The 27,688-nt window shown below is 39.0% G+C and overlaps 1 protein-coding gene across 3 annotated transcripts in view; it reads left to right on the forward strand.

Moving 5' to 3' along the window:
* Positions 1-27,688, forward strand: part of ARPC4 (binding protein) — a 64,820-nt gene that overhangs the window by 31,061 nt on the left and 6,071 nt on the right. Inside the window, exons 2-3 of one of the 3 annotated variants that reach the window (XR_016081453.1) lie at positions 11,816-11,920; positions 23,078-23,108. Coding sequence is in view for 1 of the 3 variants with exons in the window: in XM_010248933.2 (XP_010247235.1) it covers positions 11,816-11,920; positions 23,078-23,167 (195 nt within the window). In the remaining 2 variants the exon portion in view is untranslated. Of the gene's footprint in view, positions 1-2,196; positions 2,295-2,528; positions 2,566-11,815; positions 11,921-23,077; positions 23,168-27,688 lie in introns of those variants that run through there. The other 2 variants (XR_016081454.1, XM_010248933.2) reach the window with 2 other exon arrangements.

Below are 27,688 nucleotides of genomic sequence, written 5' to 3' on the forward strand. Positions count from 1 at the left end.
TTCGGGATACGACAGTTGCCGATGTTAAAAACAGAGCAAAAGACTAATTTACGCATGATTCCCTTTATGTCCAAGAAGCTAATGAAAGTGGTGACAGCTAGACATGGGAGTGAAACAAAGTCAGAGCAACAACCATGGAACCCGCCTAGCTTACGGAAGACTATGCCGCCAACCAATGTGGCCGTACCCAGAAAAAGTAGTTGGACCAGCGAGACTTTTCCGAGGTTGCCAAGCGTGACTAAAGGGAAATCCTTGTTCGAAAAAGAAATGAAATGGAGCTCGAGCAGCACCTGATGAAAAATCTACTCATCCGCGGGAATGGGAGCAAACCCATTCAAATCGTCAAGGGTTTGATGGGGACCAATAGCCTTTATGGTCTTCTTTCAGCCTCCCAAGGACAGTCAAGGCCCTATTTTCTTCGGTCTCCCGAAAAGGGTTTAGGTCATATTTTCAGGGCGCGGCGCGGGGTTTAGTTAAGTGTCGTGATTTGCAGTTATCTCCTAGTTTTGCATCTTCGTCTAGCCATAGCGGTCTACCTTTGTCTGATATTCTTCAATTACTCTTACCGTTTTTGTGTATCGGGTGTGGAATTTTTTTGGCTTCCCTTCCCGAGCTTAATCAAATACCAGTTCCGGAGCTTATTAGTAACCCAATATGTAATCCCCTCTGGTATCGATGTCGGAGGATTAAGGGGATCTTTATTTGGTAATGTTCATTCATTCATCCTAATAAAATATCTTCCTAAAAAGCAATTAAAACTATAAAATCATTATTTTTTGTGTGAGAACAAAGAATCTAAGACCCTAACATGGACTTGTTTGGGCTTGCCTCGAGGGGCATGGCACAAAGGCAGCTTGTAGAATCAAGAATGTAATATGTTTTATATCACATTAGCAACTTGAAGTAATGCAATTGAGAAAAAAAGAGATTGTGGGTTTTACATGCTTGAAAATGTTTTATATGTTTGATTTTATTTTTAGATTCTTATTTGAATATGGTTTACATTTTATGTTTATGTATTTTAATTTTAGATAAAAGGTTTTTTAAAACATTTATTTTAAAAATAGTGCTTGTGAGGATTGGAGCCATTTGATCTAGTGCTTGTGAGGATTGGGGGAAGATAAGAAGAAAAAGTGTTTCCATGTCGTGGCAAGCATTGGATGAATTATAAGGCTTCATCACAATTCAAAAAGGCGGACATTGAGAAATGCCATAGTGGGATTGGCATCTTCATTTACCGTCCATATGTGTATGAAGTGGATAATGGTATTGGGAGGAAGACTGAGGAGGGTGAGCAATTGAAGGAGTTCTGGGTGGACTGTGATGATACCAAAGTGGAGAATGTTGCTGTTACATGCTGGCTAGGGGTGTTGCATGTTTTAGATAGCGTGGGCATGGTGAAGTCGTGTACCGGCCTAAAAGTTTCCTAAAGGCAATTTTGGTACGATCCCATGGGGGCCTTGTTTTTGAACGTAGAGGGAGAGGGTGCGTTTTGTCATCTTAATTGTAAATTCACCTTTGTAGAATACACCAAGATTCCACTTGTGGCATATGATTGTCAATTGGACATGCAAGTAAAGGAAGTTGTTTGTCTACAACAATAGTTTGTTGAGTTGAAGGAGTTCTTGGCAAAGGAGCCTCGTCCTCAACATGTCTTTACTCCGCATTTCCGCAAGAGGGTGCCACAACGAAGAAGGGGAGGGGTGCAAAAGAAAAAGGGTGGCAATGAAGGATCTGCGCAATGCAGGGTTGATGAGTCAAGTAAGCTTGCTGCACCAAAGGTGCCTATAAAAGAGAGGCTTGCATCGAAGAAGGCGCTTGATATTGAAGGTGCTTCCCTTTTTAAGGGGAAGCGTAGAAGTGGAAGGCCTTTGCTACGAAAGTTGTAGAAGGTGGTGTTCATGATGGGGCCTCTAACATGATTCTAGGGAGCATTTGTGATTGCCCTACTAGGGTGGAGACAATCGCAGAGAGGGCCTCTAGTGACACAAGAACTATTTAGAGGGTTGAGGTGTGGCCTGCCCTACTAGGGTGGAGACAATTGTAGAGAGGGCCTCTAGTGACACAAGAACTATTTAGAGGGCTGAGGTGTGGCTCATAGAGGTGATATCGTCCTCAAGTGAAGATTCATTTTGCAAAAAGTACTAAAGTTTTATATGTCAATGCTTTTGCTAATTTGTTTTTTGCTGTTCACAGGGGACTGAAATGAGATGTGATGAACTCATAGTGACGAGCCAGGGCTGGGAGCTGCACTGGAGCACAATTTGGATGAGTCGTCTACTCCTAGTGGCCTGGTACTGTTTGAGTGTCTTAATGTATGTTTTATTGGGGAAGTGTAATTTTTTCCCTCACCAGTAGTGCACTTTCATGTGTGTGCTAGTGATGTCCCCATAGCATAGCACACAATTGTGATGGAAGTGGATGCAACCATCAGTGCTGCAATGGATGTTAACTTGAGTGTAGCTTGTTCTTTTCTTTGGTTTTATTGTGTTAATGAATTGGTACTTACTATTACCTTTTATGCGTAGGTCTCCGATGAATAAAGAGCATGATGCCTAATGTCCCTCGTTTTGTTGTTCACCTGGCTATTTTGCACGTTGTGGTCATAGTGCTGACTCGTCAATAGTACCTGTTGATGTGACATCTACGCTTGGAGGTTTAGTGTCTGGTGATAGGGAAGCGAGTTTGGAGACGGCTAACGGCTTATCGTGTAGCCAATAAGACTTATGTGCTCGAGGGTAGTGGAAAAGGAGTTAGTCACACAACCGTTGTTTGTGCCAGGTCGCATTACTTCTGTGGCTATGCGAAGCTTTTTTGCTATAGCTGTTTTTGGTGTAGACACATGATGTGCAACCCTGCGGTGCTAATCATGCGATGGTAAATGCGGAGGGTGTTGCGTTGGAAGAAAAATATAAACAAGTGGTAGAGTGGCTGAAGAAAGAATACATGGATCACCACATGATCTCCTTTCTAGTTGAGGTGGAGGATCTTATTGAAGTTTACGGTTTGTGTGCGAGGGAAAAGCACAAGATCTCGCTATCCCTTGTGAAATATGTTAAGCATTGTTTTGCAAGAAGAGGACACCAAGAATCAAGCTTCCAACGTCAATGTTGGTGTTTGCGCTAAACACCCTTGCTTCACTCATGCAATGCATTGATATGAAGCCTATGAAGAGATCAGCTGGATTGAATGTGCTTGTTGGATGATGACATGTGATGTGTTCGAAAACATGGGTTTTGAGGTTGATTTGATTAAAGAGTGGGTTGTGTACATTGCCAACTGCTTGTTGAAGCACGATATGTACGGTGCCACCTATTTTGGAGACGTTGGCAAGTCAGTTATGGAAATGAGCATCATAGACTCAAATAAGGAGATTTCTAAAATTAAGGGTAATATCACAAGTGTAACATTACAATTAATGGACCTGGAAAAAAGCTTGTGGCTCATATCAAGGAATGCGATGAGAAGGTTTCACATTTGGAGTGTATGCGTAAGTGAAGGAAGATACTCGAGAGGATAACTACAACAGTGGAATGGCTTTGCAGTTAGCTTTGCTATTATTTCTTCTCTTTTTCTAAAGTTTCTATGAAGTTTTTGTTTGTAAGCCAATATTTTGTACAACATAAAGCTTGTGTAATTGATACAAGTTATTAATGAAGAACATGTCCTTTGTAACTATTTATTTCGATGTTGTGTGCTTTTTTGTTGCTGCATGAACACGATTAAACATGTTTATGCCAGTGAGTAATACAAAGCGGATTACTTGTCTTTGCTCGTTGAGTTGCAAATTGAGAGGTAACCACATTGATATGTATGATTACGATTGCATTGAAAGCAAATAACATCATAGTTTTTTCCAAGTGTTAGGACATAAATTATCTATCACTTTAGATGCTAATGACGATATTGAGGATAAGTTTCCTATAACGCAAACCTTAGTAATAAACATGTTTGTGCTGAACATTCTTTCCTACTTTATTAAGTGTTGTGTCTAGGGGCGGAGCAATGGCCCCCCCATGGTCTAGAAATCCCTCACCAGTAATACAATTATCCATGTATGTTCCCCCTCCCCCACTCCCTAACCCAATGGTTGCCCCCCATGGGCCCATTTATATTTATTCCTCCCTCCCTCCCTAATCCACTTTAGGTTTTGATTCCAACATTGATTCAGATCTTTCATCAGATGATTTTTACCCAATTTGGGGTCAAAATCAAAATTTTTAGATTCGATAATGCGAAAGAATATTTTGCAAACCCATTAGCCTCTTATTTGCTTGACCATGGGATTATCCATCAGAGTGCCTGTCCTCATACACTACAACAGAATGGGGCTGCTGAAAGAAAGAATAGACACATATTGGAGGTAGCCAGAAGCATTATGTTTAACTCCAATGTGCCTATATGTTTCTGGGGGGATGCTATTCTTCCAACAGTATATCTCATCAATTGAATTCCTTTGCGGGTTCTTGACATGAAACCTCCATTTACCCTTTTATATCTTGATAAAGAGTTGTTTACCATTCCCCTCAAAACCTTTGGTTGTACTAGTTTTCTTCAGATTCTTGGCCCTCATCGTTCTAAATTTGATTCTAAGGCCTCAAAATGTATATTCCTTGGTTATGCACAAACTCAAAAAGGATATTGCTGTTATGGACCCACTTCTAGGAAGAGATTTTTCTGTATGGATGTCACCTTTTTTGAGGATGTACCCTATTATCCTAGGGTTTCTCCTTAGGGGGAGAGTAGTGAGGTTGGGATTAACTCATAAGAAGTTCCTTTAACTGTCCCATTGAGTGAAGAGGGATGTAATGGGGAGGGTTGTCAGAGGTGCCGGGATTTGAGAGTCTATCACAAATGGTGGAGGAAGGTTGATTTTGGTCATTAGCAATCCAGGCCAGCCCCAGTTCCTTTTCCGGATCCAGATCCAGGTACTACAATTTCTTTATCAGATATTACAGATGATGTACCTTCTACTGTTGAGCTCTCACCTTCCATTGTTGAGCCTTCGCCTTCATTGGATGACCTTGACCTCCCCATTGCAGTCTGTAAAGGCAAACTTCGTTGCAATACATCCACAGCACATCGCATTTCCTGGTTCTTGTCCTATGATCATTTGTCCCCCTCTTACAAGTCCTTTATTGCATCCATTGATGATATCCCCATTCCCAGAACAGTGCCTGAAGCCTTGTCAGTTCCAGAGTGGAAGGATGCAATGAAGGTATAAATGGATGCCTTATTAGAAATCATACCTGGGAGATAGTTGATCAGCCCAGGGAAGAATCCCGTTGGTTGTAGATGGGTGTATACTGTGAAACATGATGCTGATGGTTCCATTTACTCAAACATATGGTATTGACTACTTAGAGACTTTTGCACCAGTTGCAAAGATGACCACTATTAGAGTCTTATTATCTCTTATAGCCAGTTACTCTTGGCCCTTGTTCCAGATGGATGTTAAAAATGCCTTCCTCAACGGAGACTTACAGGAAGAAGTTTACATGCAGTTGTCTCCTGGATTTTATGATACAAAAACAGGAAAAAAAGTTTGCCAGCTGAATAAAACATTGTATGGACTAAAACAATCCCCTAGAGATTGGTTTGATAGATTTAGACAAGCCCTTGAGAAATTCGGTTATGTGTAGGCCCAATCAGAGCATACCTTGTTCAAAGTGGACTCTTCCTTAACCTTGCTTGCTGTGTATGTGGACGATATTGTAGTAGCAGGGAGTGATAACTGTGAGATTGAGTCTCTTAAACAACTCCTTCATCAAGAGTTTGAGGTAAAAGATCTGGGAGAGCTACGATACTTTTTAGGTATTGAGGTAGCTAGATCCAAGCATGGGATTTTTGTTTCTCAAAGAAAGTATGTTCTTGACTTGTTGGAAGAAACTGGAAAGTTGGGTGTAAAGCCTGCTGACACACCTATTTAACAGAATCACAAGATCAGTGTAGAGGGTGGAGAGCCTCTTGAAGATGTAGAGAACACTGATGTGGGCCCCACAGCTACGGTCCCACTGTGTTCGTAGGGTGGAAGGTGTTCTAGTCTTCCTAGGGTTAGCTATTGGTCATTTAGTTGTTTCAGTTGTTATTATTTTAGTCTTATTTTTGCTCTATTTGTTATGTAAAGTTTAAGGGCAGATCTGTCCTTTCCATGTAATGAGCATAACCTATAAATATTAATTAAAGTGGCGGCGGCAGAACATTAAGCTTCTACTCCTCCTTTTCAACTCTTGTGTTCTACTGCTTCTCCTCCCTCTTCCTCCTCTTTTCTCTTTACCTTTCTTCTTATTTTCGAAACTGAAATCAATTAGGGTTCAAGACTGATAACAGTCCTGAACTTCTACTTGGTATCAGAGCTAGGGTTTCTCATGTGAGTCTAGTCCATCTGACCACATGAGAACCATCTAAGGCTGGAAGCTGAGAAAGTAGAGTTCGTTGACTGGTTCTTGGAGATCTCCAGAGGATTAGCAGCTGTTTGAAGAATTGCCACAGTTGCAGCGAGTTGGTGATCAGGAACAATCAAAGAAGGCTAGGGTTCGGGTAACCGTGGAAGGCAGCGAACAACATCTTATTGTAAGTTTTTTATTTTTTGAGAGAAGTATTATCAGAGAAGATAGGTTGGACCTATCTAGCAAGGGCGGCCAAACCACTCTAGGGTTTATCTTTCTATTCTCTAGGGTTTTGTCTTAATACTGCGGCATACCCTAATAGTTCTCTCCTCAACATTGATCAGTTTTAGGGTTTCATATTAACCCTACTACAAGCCTTATCCGTACGGTACTGTCTGGAGTGTACGGCTGAGAATTTGCTTTTAGGACTGATTAAAACCTCAATTCGGCTTCAGCATATCAGATTGTTCTTCAAACTGTTTTTCAGTTTTCTTTTGGGGTTTCGAACTCTTCTAAGGGGGTGGAAACAGTTCGGATTGTTGCTGTTATGTGTGGTTATTGATTTCAGATCAGTTTGTGATTGTGGTTGATAGTCCAAGTGCTGGTTTTGACTGTAGTAGCCCTAATTTTGGGACTTCTGGTTCTTGACCGAAATGGAGTTTAAGAATCAGGCAAAAGGCAGTATTGGGAACAACAGTTATGTGGTATGTGGGCATTGTAAGAAACCCAAGCACACAAAAGAAACATGTTGGAAGCTACATCCTTATTTGGTCCTTCGGGCTGCTCTTATACAATTGGAAGGGGAAGTTGGGAACTCAGCTCAGTCACCGCAGTCACCATTAGCCCCCGCCATATTTGCTTCCGCAAATTCAGGTACTCGAGCCTCAGCCTGCCATGCCTCAGCTCCAGGTACCACTGAACCCTGTTGGGTAATAGATTCAGGTGCATCCGACCATATGACTAGCTTGCCTTCATTGTTTACCACTTATCATTTATCTTCTGGTAGGGATAAAGTATCTATTGCTGATGGCTCTCTTGTCTCCATTTCTGGCAAGGGTGACATCAAGCTATCAGATACCATCTCCTTGTCTTCTGTCTTACATGTCCCTAAGCTTGATACTAACCTCCTTTCAGTCAGTAGTATTACCAAACACATGAACTGCTCAGTAACCTTCTTCCCTGACCGGTGTGTTTTTCAGGACCTGAAGACGAAGGTGATTGGGACTGGCCGTGAGACGAATGGGATCTATCTGCTCGGGGAGAGTTCTCGTCAGAAAGAGCCAGGGGATAAGAAGTCACTTGTTTCCCAGAGTGTGAGTTCAGTTATGCTTTGGCACAACCAATTGGGTCATTTGTCTTTTCGGTCCTTAAGGAGTCTGTTTCCTAATTTGTTTGAGTCTGTTGAGTTGTCCCAGTTGCAATGTGAAAGCTGTGAGTTTGCTAAACATTGTAGACACTCTTATTCGTTGAGCAATAAAAGGAGCAATCGTCCTTTTGATCTTGTGCATATGGATGTTTGGGGGCCATATCACATTCCTTCCATGGGTGGGTACAGATATTTTCTATTATTTGTTGATGACCATACCCGATTTTCTTGGGTTTATCTTATGCGTTCACGAGATGAGGTTCCCACCCTGACCCAAAACTTTCACCAAATGATCCTAACCCAATTTGATGCCAAGATCAAAGTTCTTAGATCTGATAATGCAAAGGAATACTTTGCTAAGCCATTGGCATCTTACCTTCTTACCCATGGGGTTATTCACTAGAGCACTTGCTCTTATACACCTCAACAGAATGGGGTTGCAGAAAGGAAGAATAGGCACATCTTGGAGGTGGCTAGAAGCATTATGTTTACCTCCAATGTCCTTATTCGCTTTTGGGGTGATGCTATCCTCACGGCGGTATATCTTATTAATCGGGTTCCTTCCCGGGTTCTTGATATGTCATCTCCTTTTTCCCTTCTATACCCAGATGAGGAGTTGTTCACTGTTCCCCTCAAAACATTTGGTTGTACCTGTTTTGTTCAGCTTCTCGGTCCCCATCACTCCAAGTTCGAACCCAAGGCCTCCAAATGCATCTTTCTTGGTTATGCACAAACTCAAAAGGGTTATTGCTGCTATGATCCTGTCTCAGGGAAGAGGTTTGTATCCATGGATGTCACTTTCTTTGAGGAGACACCTTACTATTCTCGGGTCTCTCCTCAGGGGGAGAGTAGTGAGCGTGGAGATTTGGGTCCTTTTCTTCATGGGGAGTGCAGTGAGGGCAGGGTTAATACTTTTGGGGTTGTTCCCTTACCTATTCCAGTGGGTGATGAGGTCTGCAGTAGCGAAGGTGGTCAGGGGGATCGGGAGTTGAGAGTCTGTCACAGGCGATGCAGGCAGGTTGATCCCGGTCATCAGTAGTCCCGGCCAGCTCCAACCTCTTCTGCGGCTCCAAGTCCAGATATTACAGTCCTAGGGCCCATAGAGACTTGTTCCATTGTTGCTACCTCACCCCCTGCAGATGACCTTGACCTTCCCATTGCCATCCGTAAAGGAAAACGGCATTGCACCACATCTACAGCCCACTGCATCTCCCAGTTTTTGTCCTATGATCGCCTATCTCTCCCCTACAGGTCCTATCTCACTTCCGTTGCTAATGTCCCTATTCCAAGAATAGTGCAAGAAGCCCTATTAGTCCCGGAGTGGAGAGGTGCAATGGTCAATCAGAGAATGGATGGGATGTTGGAGTATCTCGGCAGGCAACTTTTGCAACACCTTGGAAGGCAATTAGTAGTATTCTTCCTCAATGCCTTAACTTTGTTAGGTATGATGTGTGTGGTGGTCACTTGGTTTGCTTTTGGGAAGATCCTTGGATTGGAGAGGCTCCTTTGAAAGACCTTTTTCCATCCTTGTATACTGTCTCTCTTTACACAAATGAGTCGGTTTCAAAATTCTTTTCCCCTTTGGAAACTCCTGCGGCACCGATTTGGGATTTTGGGTTCCGTAGACGGTTAAGGGATGAGGAGAGTGAGAGTTTGTTTGGATCCCTCTAAACCAGGCAAAAGAATCTGGACTTCTTGGCTCTCCGGTCTTTGCTCTTGCGCTTCTTTTTTTAAATCCCTTTGTCGATTCCTTCCCATCAGATGTTTCCCGATAAGGAGGTCTGGTGCAGGCCTATTCCCCCCAAGGTTTCGATATTTTTGCTGGGAAGTGTTCTATGGGAAAGTAAACACCTTGGATAAATAGATAATCTACAAAAGAGAAGACCTTTTCTCTGCATCTCTCCTAACTGGTGTACTCTTTACAGATCGAATGGTGAGGACTGTTATCATGTACTAATCTCTTGTTCATTTACTACAGAATTGTGGGATTGGCTTTTCTTGATTTTTGGGTGCAGGTGGAATAGGCCAGCAGAAGTAAGCATACTTTTTGATCTGTCTACCTTTGCTTGGCGACATAGAAGAGGAAGAATGATGTGGAGGTGTGCAAGAGCAGCTCGCCAACACAAGGATTTTCCAAGAGAAGGAGAGAAGCCTGCAAGAACTAAAGGAGTGTGTTTTGTATAGAGCCATCTTGTGGCTGAAATCTCTGGATCATTTTCATCAATTTTCCTTAGATGATCTTTGGAGGAGTTGAGCAGAAGTGGCAAGCTCCTCCTCCCTTAAGAATAGGTTGTGTTTGAGTTGTCCCCAGTAACCAAGGCAATCCAGGTCCCTTTGGGATGGGAGGGGTTATAAGGAATGAAAGAGGAAATGTGGTTATATTATACTCGGGCCCCTTAGGAGTGGGGGGCTCTACTAGGGCAGAATTATTAACTGCCCTTCAAGGGGTGCAGGTGGCAGTACAGCTAGGAGTGGAACAGCTAATAATAGGAGATTCCAAGGTGGTTGTGGGGTGATATAGAACCAGAGTCGGTGGTGTGGTGTTTTAGGATTGAAATTAAGAAATTCAAGTGGATAACAAGAAGTCTGTGTATTAGAATATGTTGGGTGGGGAGATCAGCAAATGCTATGGATGATAGCTTAGCCAAGCAAGGGGCAAACAGGGAACAATTGTATTGGGCATCTCTGTAGTAAGCTTTTGTTTTTGATGTCTTGGAGAGGTCGCAGCTTGTGCTTCTCCACGGGACACTTGTACCTGTTCTATACACTTTGTAATAAATTTCTTCATTTATCAAAAAAAAAATGTTAAGGCTGTGATGGAATGGAAACGACCAACAAGGACCAGCAGGAATTATGGGTGTTATTAGAGATGCAACATGTGCTATCAAGGCTTTATATTCAGGCCCCATTAGACTTGGTAATTCTGTCAAAGAAGAAACAACGTTGTTGCTACAACTTCCATGAAACCTATTGTTCCGGAATTGTGGTCCCCACCAACACAACAAAGAGTGAAATTGAATTTTGATGGGAGTTCAAGAGGTAACCCGGGCCCTTCAGGTATAGGAGTTTTCAGAGATGAAAATGGCAGAATTGTGGCTTTGTTTTCAGGACCAATAGGAGTGGGGGACTCATTGAGAACGGAGGTGATGGCCTTGCTTCAAGGTGTAAGATATGCAAAACAGTTGGGGTTACACCAAATTGAGATTGTGGGAGACTCTAAATGTTGATCGAGTGGCTGCAATCTGGTAAGTTGGGAGCCTGGATTTATAGACAGCCCATAAGGGAAATCCATGATACAACAAGGGAGATCAATGCATGCTTCAAATGGACAAGGAGATCAGCTAATGGTTTAGCTGACACGTTGGCTAAACAAGGGACTGTGAGGGAGAGTATGTTCTGGGCAGTTTTGTAAGAAAGATAACTGGGGCTCAGCACCTACTTAGGGGTTGACAGCTGTACTTAAATCTGGAAAGTTATTTAATGAAGTTACCGTTTCCAATAAAAAAAAAAACGTCGTTGCTACAAGGGCTGGGGATGGCTAAGAAACTTGGAATCCAACTCTTGGAGGTGAAGAGAGATTCTTAGGTGGTCATCTCTTTGTTAAGCAGCAATATTCCTTGAGCTTGAGCGTATAGGTAGACACTAAGGGAAATTGAGTCATTAGCCAAGGAAGTGGGAACTATTTTTTATTGGATTAGGATGGCAAATAGAATGGCAGGTTACTTGGCTAAGCAAGGGGTTCATAGGGAGCGATTGTTTTGGGCTGAATCTTAATTGGATTGTATGGGAAATCATTTTGGGTTGCTGGGGTATCTTCTAGCCTGTTGTACTTTTTCTGTTTACCATAAAATAATGAAATTGATGTTGCTTATTGAAAAAAAGTTCATAAACTAAATAAGAAAAATAAAAATGAAAAAGAAGCAACTAAACACAGCCAATGATTCCATTTCTATTACAACTTTCATCAAGTTTTATAATGTAAGAATGCAGACTTTCCGATTAAAATTTGTTTATCATTTTTTCCTTAAATGTGCATGTTTTTTCTTTTCTTTTTCTGTAGGTAAAGCAGGCAGATGAGCTAGAAAACATACTAACTAAAAAGTTTCTTAGATTTTTGTCAATGAGGGCAGAAGCATTCCAGGTATTGAGGAGAAAGCCAGTACAGGTGCATACTTCTTTCATAATCTATTGCTATATTGAAACTTGTTGACTTGTTAGCTGTAGTGTTTAAGTGCCAGATTGTTGTTCACCTTCCTGTTTAAAATTATTTTCTGAAAACGGTTACAGAATTGGCATGCTAAACTATGTTATAATTCAATATCTGGTTCCTGGTATTCATGGCTAGAGAGTCTAAATTTAAGATCTATGCTAGTCTTCTATTTCCTTGCGTGATTATTTAAGTTTCCAAGTCTTCTGTTTCAACCATGTTGCACTCATACTAGCAAAGAGTCTTTTATTTTTGATGAATTTGTTAGCCAGTTTTCTTTGTTCTAAATTCTAGTTACTTGAACATGTAATTGGTTTCCATTGGTCGTATTGGACTATATGTCAATAGTCACCTTTTTGTTAAGAACTTGCTAAACTTGATAGGCTGATATAGATGTGTGTAACCTTGGGCCTTTCTTCCTTTGGTGATACAAAGGTATATGTTAGTCAAATGGATTTTTTCCTTACGAGAACAGAACAAATGATGTATTGCAAAGTTATTCTAGGAGAAAGTTTAACAACACAACATAGACTAGTGGTCGTAGATGTGTGCATTAGGAAATGGAAGAAAAATACGGAAGAACATGTGTCCAAAAATTAGGTGGGAAAACTTGAAAGGGAAAAAGCTTGCTCAAATTAGAAACAGATTGATAATAGAAGGGAAGTGGCAAGGTACTAAATAAACTTGGTGGTAGAATGAAGAGGTTCAAAATATTATTAGATTAAAACAAGCATGCTACAAAGAATGGCAAAAAGCTAGACATCTAGAAAACTAGGAAAAATACGAAACCATAAGAAAGGAAGTTAAAAAGAAATTGAATGAAGTTAAATGTAAGGCTTATCATGAGCTTTACCATAAATTAGACACTAAAGGGGGAGAAAAACGAATGTATAAACTAGCAAAGTTGAGAAAGGAAAGGCAGAGATTTGTTAGGTGCATTAAAGATGAAGATCAAAGATTCTTGGTAAGGATTAGGAAATCAAACAAAGATAGAAAAACTATTTTGAAAGATTATTAAATACACAACACTGAGAGGGTGCTAATTAAGGAGAATTTATCAATACTAACAGTGTTAAAAATAATGCATACCTTCATAGAATTAGGCCTACTGAAGTAAAAGAGGCACTAAATAAGATGAAGAAGGGAAAGGCATTAGGGCCTAATGGGATTCCAATAGAAGTATGGAAAGGTATGGGGGAGGTAGGCTTGTTATGGCTAACACAGCTATGCAATAAGATAGTGAAAGAAAAGAAGATGCCCGATGATTGCAGAAACAATGGTATGGTGCTTATATTTAAGAACAAAGGTGATGTACAAAGTTGTAATAGCTATCGGGGGATTAAACTTATGAACCACACTATTAAGCTTTGGGAGAGAATAATTGAACAAAGATTATGTCTTAAAACAAGTGTATCACACTATTAGACTTGATGTGACCATTTGTAGTACCTTGGTTCAATAATTCATAATAAGGGAGAGATTGAGGATGATGTCACCTAAAGAATTAGTGTAGGATGGACAAAATGGAGAGGTTGATCTAGACTTTTATGTGATAGATTAATACCACTTAGATTAAAAGGAAAATTCTATAAAATAGTTGTAAGGCCAACCATGTTGTATGGGGTGAGTGTTGTTGGGCAGCCAAGAAACATGTCCAGAAAATGAATGTGGCAATAAGATGGATGAGTGGAAAAACTATGAAGTATAGGATTAGGAATGAAGTTATCCATATGAACCTAGGAGTGGCTCCAATAGGTGATGAAATGAGGAGTAGACTAAGATGGTTTCAGCATGTGCATAGAAGACCACTAACTGGACTAGTTAGAAGAAGTGATTTGTTACACTTCGAAGAGGCTAGAAAAGCTCGGGGTAGACCAAAAAGGACATGGGTAGTAGTAAGAAATGATTTAAGCACTAAATATTTAACAGTGGATATGGCTTTAAATAGAACAGATTGGCGAAATAGGATCCATGTAGCCAACCCCGTATAGTTGAGATAAGGCATGGATGATGATGATGTATATGTATAGGGGTGGATCAAATATGTATCCACCCTTATCCGATAAAATATAATCCAATTTGATTCGACCTAAATATGCTCACATATACTTAAAATTTATAATGTATGTATCTATTAGTAAAGTTGGTTTGAATGTTGTGTTTTTACCAAATTGTCATAGGTTCATACAAGTAATTTTCAATTCAGTTTGTTTATGAATCACAATATCAAAGTCATTTTTGGTTCAATTTATTAATATATAATATTTTGATCAGTTTTTAGTTTAGTTTATTTATACTATTCAATATCCAATTACAATTCAATATAAATCTGATCAATAATTTCCAATTCAAATTCAAATATAAATGAAGCAAATTTGGATCTACCTATTTCTGATTCAATTTGATACGTTTGCAACCCTAATCCTATGTGGTGAATATCATGCCATGTTACCTCACTTGGAACTAAAGTTCTGACTGCACTTTGTTATGGAGCTGCAGCCATGTTTATAAGACTACTGGTCTGTAAGGATTATGCAATGATGTTTGAGTGTTGATTTTGCTTGTTTCACTACTCTTTAAGTTCTACTTGCCTCTTGGACTTGGTCTTTATGTGTTTTGCCTCACTATGTTATCCTTTTATAATCTTGGTCTTGTAAGCTAAATTGTTATATTAAGGGGCCTTTTGATAACAACTGAAGCTGTTGACCTGAATGACTTATTGTTTTGTCTTTTAGTGGATACAATGATTAAATAATAAAATATTCAAGTCCATAATTATCTATAAGACTTTCAGCTTCAGCAATTAAGGATCCTACAACCTCCTTAAAAACTTAAGCACTAAAAGAAAAAGCAATAAGCTTTTCAGTTCAGTCACTTCAGCTGTTATCAAACGGTCCCTAATTTGGTCATCTCATATGTCCTTTGTTAATTAGATGAGACAACTTATGGAGGGTGAACTAGTACATCCAGATCATTATCTGAACCTATATAGTTGTGACAAGGCTTAGATGATGTGATGAGGAGGAGCAGATTGACCAGAGTGTAAGAATGAGTTGGTTCTCTCTGTTTTATCCTCATATTCTAATCTTTTTTTTTCTTATAACTCCTCTCTCTTTGTTATCTTTTCATTAGTCTTGCAACTGAACATCTGATTGTTTTTTCATTGATCAGCATCTGACTGTTGTTTTTAATTGATATACATGTTTTTTTTTTTCTTGCTAAGAAAAAGTATCCTTCGCTTCCATTAGTGACGACTTTGTCCGATGGATTCCAAAGTCTAGTAATTTAATGGACTGGTTGAAAACAATGGATGAGTTCACAGATTTTTCAATGGATGATATGTTAAGAAAATGGAAAGAAATTGCAAGTTCAGTCTCAATTAAGAAGACCTCGAATCCCACATGGAACCCTCTACTTCCTGGTTTTATCAAACTAAATTTTGATGGCAGTAGCATGGGAATCCAGGGCCCTCGGGTATTGGGAGGGGGTGTTAAGAGATGAGAAGGGTAATGTAATAGCTATGTTCTCTGGCCCAATTGGAGTGAGAGACTCTTTGAGGGCTGAGGTGTTAGCAGCTTTGGAAGGGGTACAAAGGGCTAAAGACCTAAATATCAAGAAACTGATTATAGAGGGAGATTCTGTGGTTGTAGTGAACTGGCTAAAAGAAGACACTTCTAAGCTTTGGAGCTACAGCAATGAAAAGAGAAAATTCAAATGGCTGATCAAGAAGATGGAAGTTCAGTGTATTTGGGTAAAGAGAAATGCAAACTCCTTGGCTGATGGATTAGCTAGGCAAGGGGTGAATAGGGTTTCTGGGTTCTGGACTCAGTTGTAATTGTTTTTTGTATCAGTTTGGGTGCATACCCAACTTCTGGGGAGTTAAGATACCTTAGCTCCTTTTCTTTGTAAGTTTATTCCTATTTAATGAAATCTGTTGTTATTGATCAAAAAAGTCTAGTAATTTAATGGCACACGGTCTCAACAGGAGTGGGTTTTTGATAAGGACCAAAATTCTCAGTTGAATCTAGGCCCATGTTTATAGAGATCTAATAGCTGTGGAGAGTCTAAGAATGATGTACCATTGTCCCTTTTGTACATTACTTATGTAATTTATAGCCTTTGTATTTGTTCCTTTCTCTTTTAGCCCTTTATGGGCATTTTTGTAATTGTACATATTTTATTAATCTAATAGAGGCTCTTTGGGGTGGGAGTTGACTGTTACATTGACACCCTGAAACCATTTGTCTTCCTCTTGTTCGAACTCTCTAGTTGATATGGTATCAGAGAAAGGTTTCATTCTTGATTATTAAGACTATGATTTGGGTGTCCAAATCGACCTGTTGGAGCTACTAAAGGTTTCTTTTCGTGACTGTTTTGATAAGTACAAGGTGAACTACTTTTCTGGGAAAACGCCCTTCAAATCAGTGTTCTTGCTCTCTCTCTTAATTGGCTTATCTGTTTGGGCTGAGATTTTGCATTTTTGGGTCGCCCTAACCTCTTTATTACACTTGTAAAATTTTGTGAAGATTGGATTTTTCCTGAGGGAGTTTTTGTCTGAACAAGAGGGGTCACTTTTTCTAAGCAACATACCAGGTGAGTTTTTTTTTTTTTTGTGTGTGTGTGTGTGTGTTTGTGTGTGTTTTCTTCCATTTGGCTGTTGTGTTCAGCCTTGTACTCTAAAGTTTGTGTCGCCTTGACCTACATTAGATGTTCCTTGATTGGTTTGAAGATTTACTTCGTTCTAGAAGTGTTTTGATCCCTTGTTCAGTTTCGTAGGCTTGCAACCTTCCATTTTGGAGTGTCAATCCTAAAACCTAGTTGTTTGGATTATTATTTTTGAGAATCACATTTATTTGGCTATTAGACACTTGTTTTGGTGTTTAGAAGACTTTCCAATCAGTTTTATCCGAAGAATTGCATCTCACTGCTCCTACTCAGACTCATTCCTGTTATCATTCTGGACTGGAAACTGTTAACCTAGATAGCTAGCTGATAAGGTTGATGTCATACTTGTGAAGTTCGATAGAACTAACTACAGTCTGTGGAAGTTCCATTTTAGTTACCAGGCCAGAGGAAGCTGAAGCAAAGGCTTCTCAGCAATGGAAAGTTGACAATGGAAAATTGGTGTCTTGGATTCTAAGTTCCATTGAAACTCATATTGCTGTACCCATGAGAAGAATGAGAACTGCTTTTGACATGTATGCTTATTTGAAGAAGGTCTATTACTGGTCTAACATGTCTAGGCAGTACCAAATTGAATCTAAAATCTTTGCTTATTGTCAAGGAGATAGGAAAACACAAGAATATTATGCTAGATTTTTGGACTTGTGGGCTGAATACGAGTTAGTACACACTGATCCTTCCGATCCTCTTGAATGTGCTAAGTATCTTCAGAAACACTTTGAGAAACGAAAGGTGAATCGGTTTCTCATGAGGCCTAGACATGAGTATGGGAATTAGGTCTAACATTCTAAGTTGTGCTACCTTTCTAGATTTGAACTCAATAATAGGGGAACTCTTGAGAGAGGAGATCCAACTTTTGACTACTGCAGGAGTTAAAGGAAAATTAAGGGATTTTGGGACTGATACTGCTTTTGTTGCACATGGGAATAAGAAGCCGACTACTAAGGACTTCTAAAAAAATTCAGTGTTTTGAGTTTAAAGGATTTGGTCATATTGCTTCTCACTGTAAAAAGAAAATTATGTGCACTTATTGTAAACAACTTGATCACATTCTTCTTGATTGTCTTGTTCGACCAACTAAGGGTGCTCAAAGGAAGAATCAACAACAGATATATCAAGTTACAAAGGGCAAGGCTTCTGACATGACTACTACCAAGAGTGATTCTATTGTTAAAGGTGAATAATTCGTATCAATGGATGAATAAAAGATTCGGCAATTGGTACCCTCTGCTTTTTCTGCCATTGGCTTGTTTGGTAAGTCCTTTACCTATTGTTCTTCACCCTCACATGTTTGGGTTATTGATTTTGGTGCCACCAACCATATGATTGATGCCTATCTTGATCACCCAAGTCACCTTACTAAAACCCATGATAAACACATATTTACTACTATGGTGAAAAGCTAAGCATCATTGGTAGTAATGACCTGTCTCTAAAACTTTCATCCACTATGTCCTTCCCTCTTTCAAAGGCCTTCCTTGTTCCCAATCTTACTACCAATTTAATTTCTGTTGGTCAATTTGTTGGTGCAGGAAATGTTCTCACTTTTTCTCATAATGGTTGTTTGGTCTAGGATTGACACATTGGGAAGGTGAAAGAGACGTAGGTTGGGCCATATGTTTGCATTGGAATTTGAGAAATCTACACCAACATCATCCTTGTCTTATTTTAGTTCTTCTAAACAGTGATTGAAAGGCGTGCCTAGGCGCACAGATGAGGAGCATTTTAGGGTATGCACCTCGCCTAGGTTCTAGGTGTAGCCCTTTCAAAAGGCACACGCCTTTTGAAAAATTGACACTCCGAGAACCTTCTATTTGCTAATGTTGTTCATTCATTCATTGCAATAAAATATCTTATTAAAAGGCAATGAATGTTATAAATTTATTATTTTTTGTGTGAGAACTAAGAATTTAACACCTAACATAGACTTGTTTGGGCTTGCCTCGAGGGGCATGGCACAAAGGCGGCTTGTAGAATCAGGAATATAATATGTTTTACATTACATTAGCTACTTGAAGTAATGCAATTGAGTGAAAAGAGAGATTAGAGGTTTTACATGCTTGAAAATGTTTTATATGTTTGATTTTATTTTTAAATTCTCATTTAAATATGCTTTACATCTTATGTTTATGTATTTTAATTTTAGATAATAGGTTTTTTAAAACATTTATTTTAAAATTTAAGTTTATATTTTTTATTAATATTATGTTTAATATTTTTTTTTGAATATTTTTAATTTTTTTGACATTTCTTTTTGATTTTTTAGCATTTTTTTATTTTGGTGCCTTGCTTCAAAAAGGCGTGCGCCTCACCTTGTGCCTTGCGCCTCAAGTGCAAATTGACTTCTGCGCCTTGTGCTTTTAAAACACTGCTTCTGAATATAGTTTTGTTTTGAGTCATGAACAAGATTCCTCTTATTTGTACTTTTGATCATGAACAAGATTTTAATCATGAACAAGAGTCCTCCTATTTGTACTTTTGATGCTTCTTGTATTGTCTGTTGCCTTGGCAAAAGTCATATTTTACCTTTTTTTTCACAAATCTGAGCATGCCACTTCACCTTTTGAGATTAGACACAATGATGTTTGGTCTGCTTTTGTTTCCTCACGGTTAGGATACAAATACTTTGTACTATTTATTGACGATTGTACTAGGTACACATGAATTTACATCATGCGGCACAAATCAGAAGTTTTACCAACACTCAAGTTGTTTCATGCTATGGTACGAGTTCAATTCAAGGCTTATATATGTATTTTCTACTCAGACTCATGGGTGGATATACTAATGGAGACTTTTAGGCTTATTTGAGGAGTTATGGCATTTAGTCTCAACATAGCTGTCCAAACACTCCTCAACAGAATGTAGTAGAACGCAAGAATAACCATGTCCTTATTGTTGTGAGGACACTTCTACAAGAATCCCATGCTCCACCTTCCTTTTGGGTGGAAGTAGCCAGTACAATTGTGTATTTAATCAACCATCGTCCTTCTGTCCTTGCTAATGTATCTCTGTTTTAGAAGCTCTTTGGTTGTCTTCCTGACTTGTTTAATTTGCATGTTTTTGGTTGTGTGTGCTTTGTGCATCTTCCTTCTCATGAACATACCAAACTAACTACTCAGTCTATTATGTGTGCCTTTGTTGGGTACAATCCCAATCACAAGGGCTTCTTATGTTATGATCCCACTGTTCATCGTATTCGGATTTCATGAAAAATTATGTTTCTTCAACATATTTATTTCTTTGCTCCTTCCATCTCTATTTTGTAGAATTTTGATTAAGAGGATGTTCCTCCCTCATCTATTGGGAAGGATCTTCTTGTCTTCGCTCGCAAATGGCTATGTGTTCCAGACCCTACAATTGTGCCCCCCTTCCTACTGGTTCAACACATTAGCCCCCTGATCTCCCTATAAGTGATATATCTTCCTCAAATACCTCTATTCTACCTGTTTATTCTTCCATTCCTCTTCGTTGTTCTACTCGTTTTTCTCAACCTCCTAATCGTTATGGTTTCTTTACTAGCCATGCTTCATTATCTGTTGTTTTATCCTCTAAAGATATCCCTTGATCTTACCAGCAAGCCATTAGGAGTCCTCATTAGAGAGAAGCCATGGATGCCAAGATTAAGGCTCTTCATGAGAATGACACTTGAATCTTGTGCTTGTACCTTTAGATGGTTCTATCGTTGGAAACTGTTTGGTTTATACCATCAAGCTAAAACCTAATGGATCCCTTGATTGATATAAGGCCCGCTTAGTTGCATAGGGTTATAGTCAGGAGCATGGCAATGATAATAAAGAAACTTTTGCTCTAGCCGCTAAGATCACCGTAGTTTGAGTTCTCTTAGTGAACTGGAGCAAAAGTTCCTTCATAATATTGCCTTCCTTCACGGTCAGCTGAAGGAGATTGTTTATATGTGTTAGAATGTGAGAGAGAGAGAGAAGGCTAAGAGAAAGCCAAGAGACTTCGTATCTGTTAGGGTTGATTAGTATGATTGAATCAACCCAAAAAATATGAATTTATATTAATAAGAGAATGGACAAGATTGTCCTTGCAAAAGAAATAAAGGTACAATGTTGTACAAGACAGAACACTAATATACACACCTACTAGTTTACAATAAAGAGAGTAAAATTACAGAACTACCCTCCATCTTCTCTAAACTCCCCCTTAAGCTAATGCTGGGGCACAAGCATCAATTTGTCCATAAGAAAATTATGCCGGGCTTTGGTCATAGCTTTGGTGAAGAGATCCAGGGTAGGCGCCTCGCCTAAGTCCTAGGCACATTTGCACCTCAGCCCTAGTGTATGCCTTTTGAAACTAGTGCACTTTTTTTGCTTCGAGAACTCCCTATTTGGTAATGTTGTTCATTCATTCATCCTAATAAAATGTCTTCTTAAAAAGCAATTAAAACTATAAAATCATTATTTTTTGTGTGAGAACTAAGAATTTAAGACCTAACATGGACTTGTTTGGGCTTGCCTTGAGGGGCATGGTACAAAGGCGGCTCGTAGAATCAGGAATGTAATATGTTTTACATCACATTAGCTACTTGAAGTAATGCAATTGAGAAAAAAAAGAGATTGTAGGTTTTATATGCTTGAAGATGTTATATATATTTGATTTTATTTTCAAATTCTCATTTGAGTATGCTTTACATGTTATATTTATGTATTTTAATATTAGATAATAGGTTTTTCAAAACTTTTATTTTAAAACTAAAGTTTATAAATTAGCATCAGGAAAGAGCTCACCCTCACCCTTTCTTAGCTTACGGTTAAGCTCTAGAGGTGTATCAACTTGTTTGGAGTCAGTTAAGCGAGTTAGTGGAACTAAATTAGAGGCATATTTCTGTTGGTTGACAAAATAGCTTTGAGGACATCACTGAATTTCAAGGCCAAGAAAATACGTGATCGGCCCAAGATCTTTCATTTTGAAGGAGTTGCTAAGAAGGAGCTTCAAGTTACTAATACCATTCACGTCATCTCCGGTGATAAGGATATCATCAACATATACTAGGAGGAGAGTCAACCCTTCATATACTAGGAGGAGCTTCAAGTTCGTGGAGCTTGTTTATGACCATATAATGTTTTCTTCAGTTTACACACCAAGAGAGGAGTATCACAGTATCCAGGAGGTGGTGATGCCTATGGAGGAAGGCATTCTTGACATCTATCTGATGAACTATCCATTGTCTAAGAGCAGTGATGGCCAAAAGTAAACGAACATATGCCATTTTAGCCACTGTAGCAAAAGTTTCATCATAGTCAATCCCATATTCTTGCTTGTAGCCTTGAGCAACCAAGCAGACCTTATATCTGTATAGAGTACAATCTGATTTGAGTTTCACTAAGTAAACCCATCAGCTACCGACGATGGAGGCATCTGGAGGAGGAGAGACAAGTTCCCAAGTATCATTCTTCAATAAGGCCTGAACCTCTGAGTCCATGGCATATTTCTAATGCTTAGCTGCTACAGCAGAGTTGTAAGACTTAGGAATGTCTATAGAGGACAAAACAGTAGAAATGGAGCTTATGGCTAGAAAAGAAGCCATAGCAGTCAGGTGAGTGAGAAATACGCAAAGGAACAGGTGAAGGCAAGTCAACAGGATGAGAGGAGGAACTTACAGTAGTGATGTGGCATAGGCATTGAGCTGGATGCTTCCTGAAATAAACCTAAAGTTGCTGAGGACTGAGAGTAGGATCACCTGTAGAGTCAAAACGATGCAGAATAGAAAAGGATGGTGCAGGAAATCCCTTGTGTTCCATACTATATCCCATGAATGCATAGATAGTTGATTAGGCTGTTAGCTTTGTGTGTTTATGGGGAGGGAGATGGACAAAGCAGACACAACTAAAGACATGAAGCATGGACGGATTTGGTGGACAATGAAACAAGGAGTGAAAGGGAGTGAATTTCCAAGGACAGAAGTGGGAAGGATATTAATGAGGTGTACATCAGTGTGGGTCGCCTTTTTAGGACGGCTGAGTTTGCGTTAGTGGCTGATTCTTTTTGCTGTTTGTGTGTATGTATCGTGGAGTTGGTACGAGATGTGTTGGTGTTTCTTTTTCCCTCTTTCCTTCTCCTTTCTTCAGTCTTGATGGCTATGTAAGCAGCTTGGTTTCACTTCCATAGGTTGTTGACCTGTGTATTCCTATTATTCTTTGTTCATTAAATGTTTAGTTATCAACCAAAAAAAGCCAAGCAGCAATGAGAAATTCCAGTTTCAGTTAATTGGTTGATACTCATGAAGACCATGTAATTATTTTATAATTGAAGTTTCCTGTATCATTTGTTTTCTCTTTATTTGAGACCTAATTAAATCCTTGGTTGTTTGTTCAAAAATGTTTGAACTACCCCCTAACAGATGATATATGCTAATTATTTAATAATTTAATGTCTTACTATTCTTATTGTTTTTTCACTTTGCAGGGGTATGATATTAGCTTTCTTATCACAAACTATCATTGTGAGGATATGCAAAAGAACAAGCTCATAGATTTTATTGTACAGTTCATGGAGGCAAGTGTTATATTCACTTACATATATGCTTTCCTTTGATATTTCACTCCTAATTCTAGATCAGTTGCTCCTTTTAGTTCTCATATTAAAATTTAGCCATAATGTTACATTCCATACTAAAAAAGGAGGTTTTTTTATACTTCACTTTTAGCTTTTTGGGTGTTTGCTATGCCTCATGGCATCTTCCCTGATCTATGCCTTGTGTTGTGTTACTGAAAGCACTCAAAAACTGAATTCTCTATCGTCTTTTAGTTTTTTTTTTTCCTTATAGATTGGAAGATGTTTTTATCAGTGTTGAGAAAGTAGCAAGGCCAAAATTACAAGTTATCGGGCCTGTTATTACTTTATGTTCTTTCTTTTCTTAATAGGCCTGAATGGGCCTTATTATTTCTATGTTATATTTAGTAGTTCAGTTTCAGCCACCCTATGAAGGGCTTTGATGCATTTATCTTTTATTAGCCAAGAGTATAAATATTAGTGGGGAACCTAACTGTTCTAATGATCTATTCTTCTCCAAACCTCTCTTTCTCTTGTTCTTCTGTCTTGTCCCTCTTTTCTACCTTGCTGAAACTATCTTCCTATTCTTTTCCCTTGTGGGTAATTCATATGCAGTCTCTAGACAAGTCAACTGCATAATGAATTAGAGAGGGCTGCTCAATCCCTGTTTTGAGGGCTGGTTGCTGGAGTTTTTGGTAAATAAGTATAGCCCAAGGTGTTGTCTTGAAGGGTACCTTCCATCTATAGATTTCTGGCAAGGTTTGAGTTTTCATTTGGATCTAAACTATACCTAGAAGAGATTGATTGCTTCTGGTAGGCATTTCTGGTGAGATCAATATGGTTTTTGGGGTGTTTCTTTTCTTCTTGGATTAGGGTTTTTCTGTTCAACCTACTCAGGGTTGCTATCATTGAATTTCTTATGTATGGAGGATTTTTTATTTATTCTTGGGATTGGTTTATCCTAGGTTTTTGAGGTTAGTTGACAAGAACTCTTTGTTGCTCCCATTCCTTCCTACTTCTCTGGGTTGCTAAAACCCTTATTGGGAGGATTATAGTGTTTGGTTTTGTGACTTTGGTGACTCCAAGAGTATTTCTCTTGACTCTTGGTGGTGTTTGAAATACCAGTGGAGTAGATGGAGACTAGTGGTGTTTGAAATACAAGTGGATGCGGAACTCAACTACAAGTGGTGATGTCTTGGTTGATTAATATGGTGCTGACCTAAAAAAGATAAAAGAAAAGGAAGAAAAAGAGGGGATACGGAGGGAAGAGCCGTAGAAAAAGGTAGGAAGCAAGAAGAGAAGAAGAAAAGGGAGAACAACTAAGAGAAGTCGAACAAGACTCCCTTTATTGTCAATCAGGTATGTATTACTATTCATTAACAGATAAAGTTACAACAATGCCCGTAGACAAGTAAAACTGTTACAGGGGAGAAAATAACAACTAAAAAATGACAAGAATGTCCTGGTCGACTAACTTTAATAAATCCCCCTCAAGCTGGAGCATTGAAGTTCTAGTGTGCTACAAATATACTCCATCCTTGAATGGCCCAAACTTTTGGTAAAGATATCAACTACTTGGTCTTTTAACATTAATATATCCACTTGTCACTTTCTTTCTCACAAAATGACAATCAACTTCAATATGTTTAGTTCTTTCATGAAACATTGGGTTGGAGGTAATATGTGTTGTAGCTTGGTTGTCACAAAACAATTTAATGGGTTGACAAACTGGGATGTTCGTCTCTTGAACAAGATGCTTCAACCAAATCAACTCATAGGTAGCATGGGCCATTGCTTTATATTATGCTTCAACAGTACTCCTAGCGACCACACTCTGCTTTTTGCTTTTCCACATGACAAGGTTCCCACACAAGAAGGTACACTAACCTATGGTAGACTTCTTGTCCATTGGAGACCCTATCCAATAATCTGCATCTAAATACCCTTCTAAGGATAAATCTTCCCCTATCTTATACAACAACCTACAACCTAAAGCACCTTTTGGATGATTCAACATCCCCCTAACACCCTCATAATCACATGCATGAATTGGTTGAAGACTTCAACACTAAAGGAGATGTCAAGCCTAGTGATAGTGAGGTAGATCAACTTGCCTACTAGTTTCTTATATCTTGTAGGGTCTTCTAATGGCTTCCCTTGACTATCAGTCATCTATTGAGATCATGGGTGTTTCTATTGGCTTGGATCCTAACAACCCAGTTTCATCTAACTTGTTTAGAGCATTCTTTTACTGAGACAGATATTCCCCACTTTGATTTGGTTACCTCAATTCCCAAAGTGTACTTGAAGGTTTCCAGATCCTTAATTTGAAAATATTGTTGTAGGAATTGTTTCAACTCACTAATTCCATGTGCTCCATATACACCTTCTCAAGATGAAATAAGGGCCAATTAAAATGAGCGGATAAGGAGATGATACCTGTACAAAGCCTATTTTAGCCATTGGTGAGAAAGCCTTTGAATGAACCATGCCATAAGTTTGTGTATACCCCTTAGCAAAATGCTAGGCTTTGAATTGTTCAATACTTCCATCTTAACTTTGTTTAATTGTATAGACCCATTGACAATCAGTTGCTTACTTCCCAAGAGGTAAGGAAGTAAGATCCCAAGTATTGTTGGATTGAACATGGAATTCTTCATCTATTGCATTCTTCCAATAAAGACATGAGATGACTTCTTGAATAGAACACAGTGGAGAAATAGAGGACAAAAGAGAGATAAATTGCTGATATGAAGGAGATAAGTGAGCAAATGAGACACATTGGAAAGAGGATAATATGTGCAAACACACTTACCCTTACACATAGCAATAGGGAGATCAAGATTTGATGGTGGTGGATCTGTCAATGGCAAAGACTTTGGTTGGTCAAAAGTTGGAGTTGAATCAAATGCCATTGATGATTTTGGCTGTCGATCATGATTGGAGAACATTATGTGAATCGATGGTTGGAGAGGCTCATCAGTAGTGGGTATGGGAATAAATACATCATTGGAGTTAGAGGGAAGAGGAATAGACGGGGATCGTTCATGCGCAGAAAAATAGGTTAACCTCTCAAACAATGTAACATCTGGAGCAACCAAAGCTTTTCGAAGGACATGATCATAGCATTTGTATCCTTTTTGAGTACAAGAGTAACCAAGGAAAGCACATTTGATAGCTTTAGAATCAAGTTTATTATGACCCAAACTTAGTTTGTGAACAAAACACACAACCAAACACACGAGGAGGAAGGGAGAAAGAATTAGAAGGAAACAAGATAGAAAAAAGGGGACTCACCATCCAAGACTGAAGAGGGCATACAGTTCATGAGAGAAGTTTGAATTGGAGTTTAGGGGATTCCATTACAAGCCTAGTGCTCAGGAAAAGAAAGTTGGTTGAAGGACCATGTAACAGGGGAAGGGGGAGAGGTTTGGGATGAAGGGGAGGGATAGGAGGATGAGTTAGATGGGGAGGAGTAATTCTTCTTTTTGGGTAAGCCCAGGAAGTTCGTTTTTGCTGAAGTTGGAGAAAAGAGCTGGAATGTTTTTTCACTTTTATTAGTGGGGCCTTCGGTTTTGATTGCTTTGATTCAATACCAATTGTTGTTCTTGTAGAGTTGTTTTGTCTCAAGAGTGTGGTATGCTTCCCTTGGGTGATATCACCTTTCTTATGTATTTTTTTCGATAAGTAAAAGATTCTTTAAAATTTTATTAAACCAGAAAAGATAAACAACTGTTACAAGCTTCCCCAATGGAGGCACGAGATATATCCTCACTCATAAAGAAAAGACAGCACAAAAATTACAACTAAGTCCAAAACAATTGATCCCTAGTTACCCCTTATTTGGCTAATGAATCATCCATAGCATTTGCCTCCCTTCCCATCCATTGTATAATTAAGCTCATCTGCTGAGTTAACCATTTGAATTTCTTCATTTCGTCTTGATAAGACAATATCACTGAATTTGGGTCTCTTTTAACCAGCCCACCACCACCTTGGAATCCCCTTCAATCACCAGGTTTTCCAAGTTCATCCCTTTTGCAATCTGAACACCTTGTAGGCCTTCAAACATTTAAGCCCTTATAGAGTCTCCATTCCCCACCGGTCCTGGAAAAAGTGCTATCAGGTTTCCTTCCCTATCTCTTATGACTCCTCCAATTCCAAATGAACCTGGATTGCCTTGGCTACTTCCATCAAAATTTAATTTCAAAAATCCTTCACTGGGAGGTGCCCATAACAACCTTGTTTTTGTCTTTTGTACTGAACTAGAAGCCACTGGTAACCAGTTCCTCCAAATATCATCAAAGGAGAATTGTCTAAAGAGATCCAAAGTTAGTAGCCAATGTATAACTCTAGTCAAAACACAATCCATAATTTCTTGTTTGCTTCTCTGCTTCTCTTGGAAAATCCAAGCATTTCTTTTCTTCCATAAGGTCCAAATCGCTACTGCTCTAGTGGATCAAACAACCTCTTAATCTCCATTGGATGTTCCACCTGCACCCAAACAAAGGGAAAAACCATTTC

The sequence above is a fragment of the Nelumbo nucifera genome, chromosome 1, assembly GCF_055504915.1.
Source record: "Nelumbo nucifera cultivar China Antique chromosome 1, China Antique-T2T, whole genome shotgun sequence".
NCBI lineage: Eukaryota > Viridiplantae > Streptophyta > Magnoliopsida > Proteales > Nelumbonaceae > Nelumbo > Nelumbo nucifera.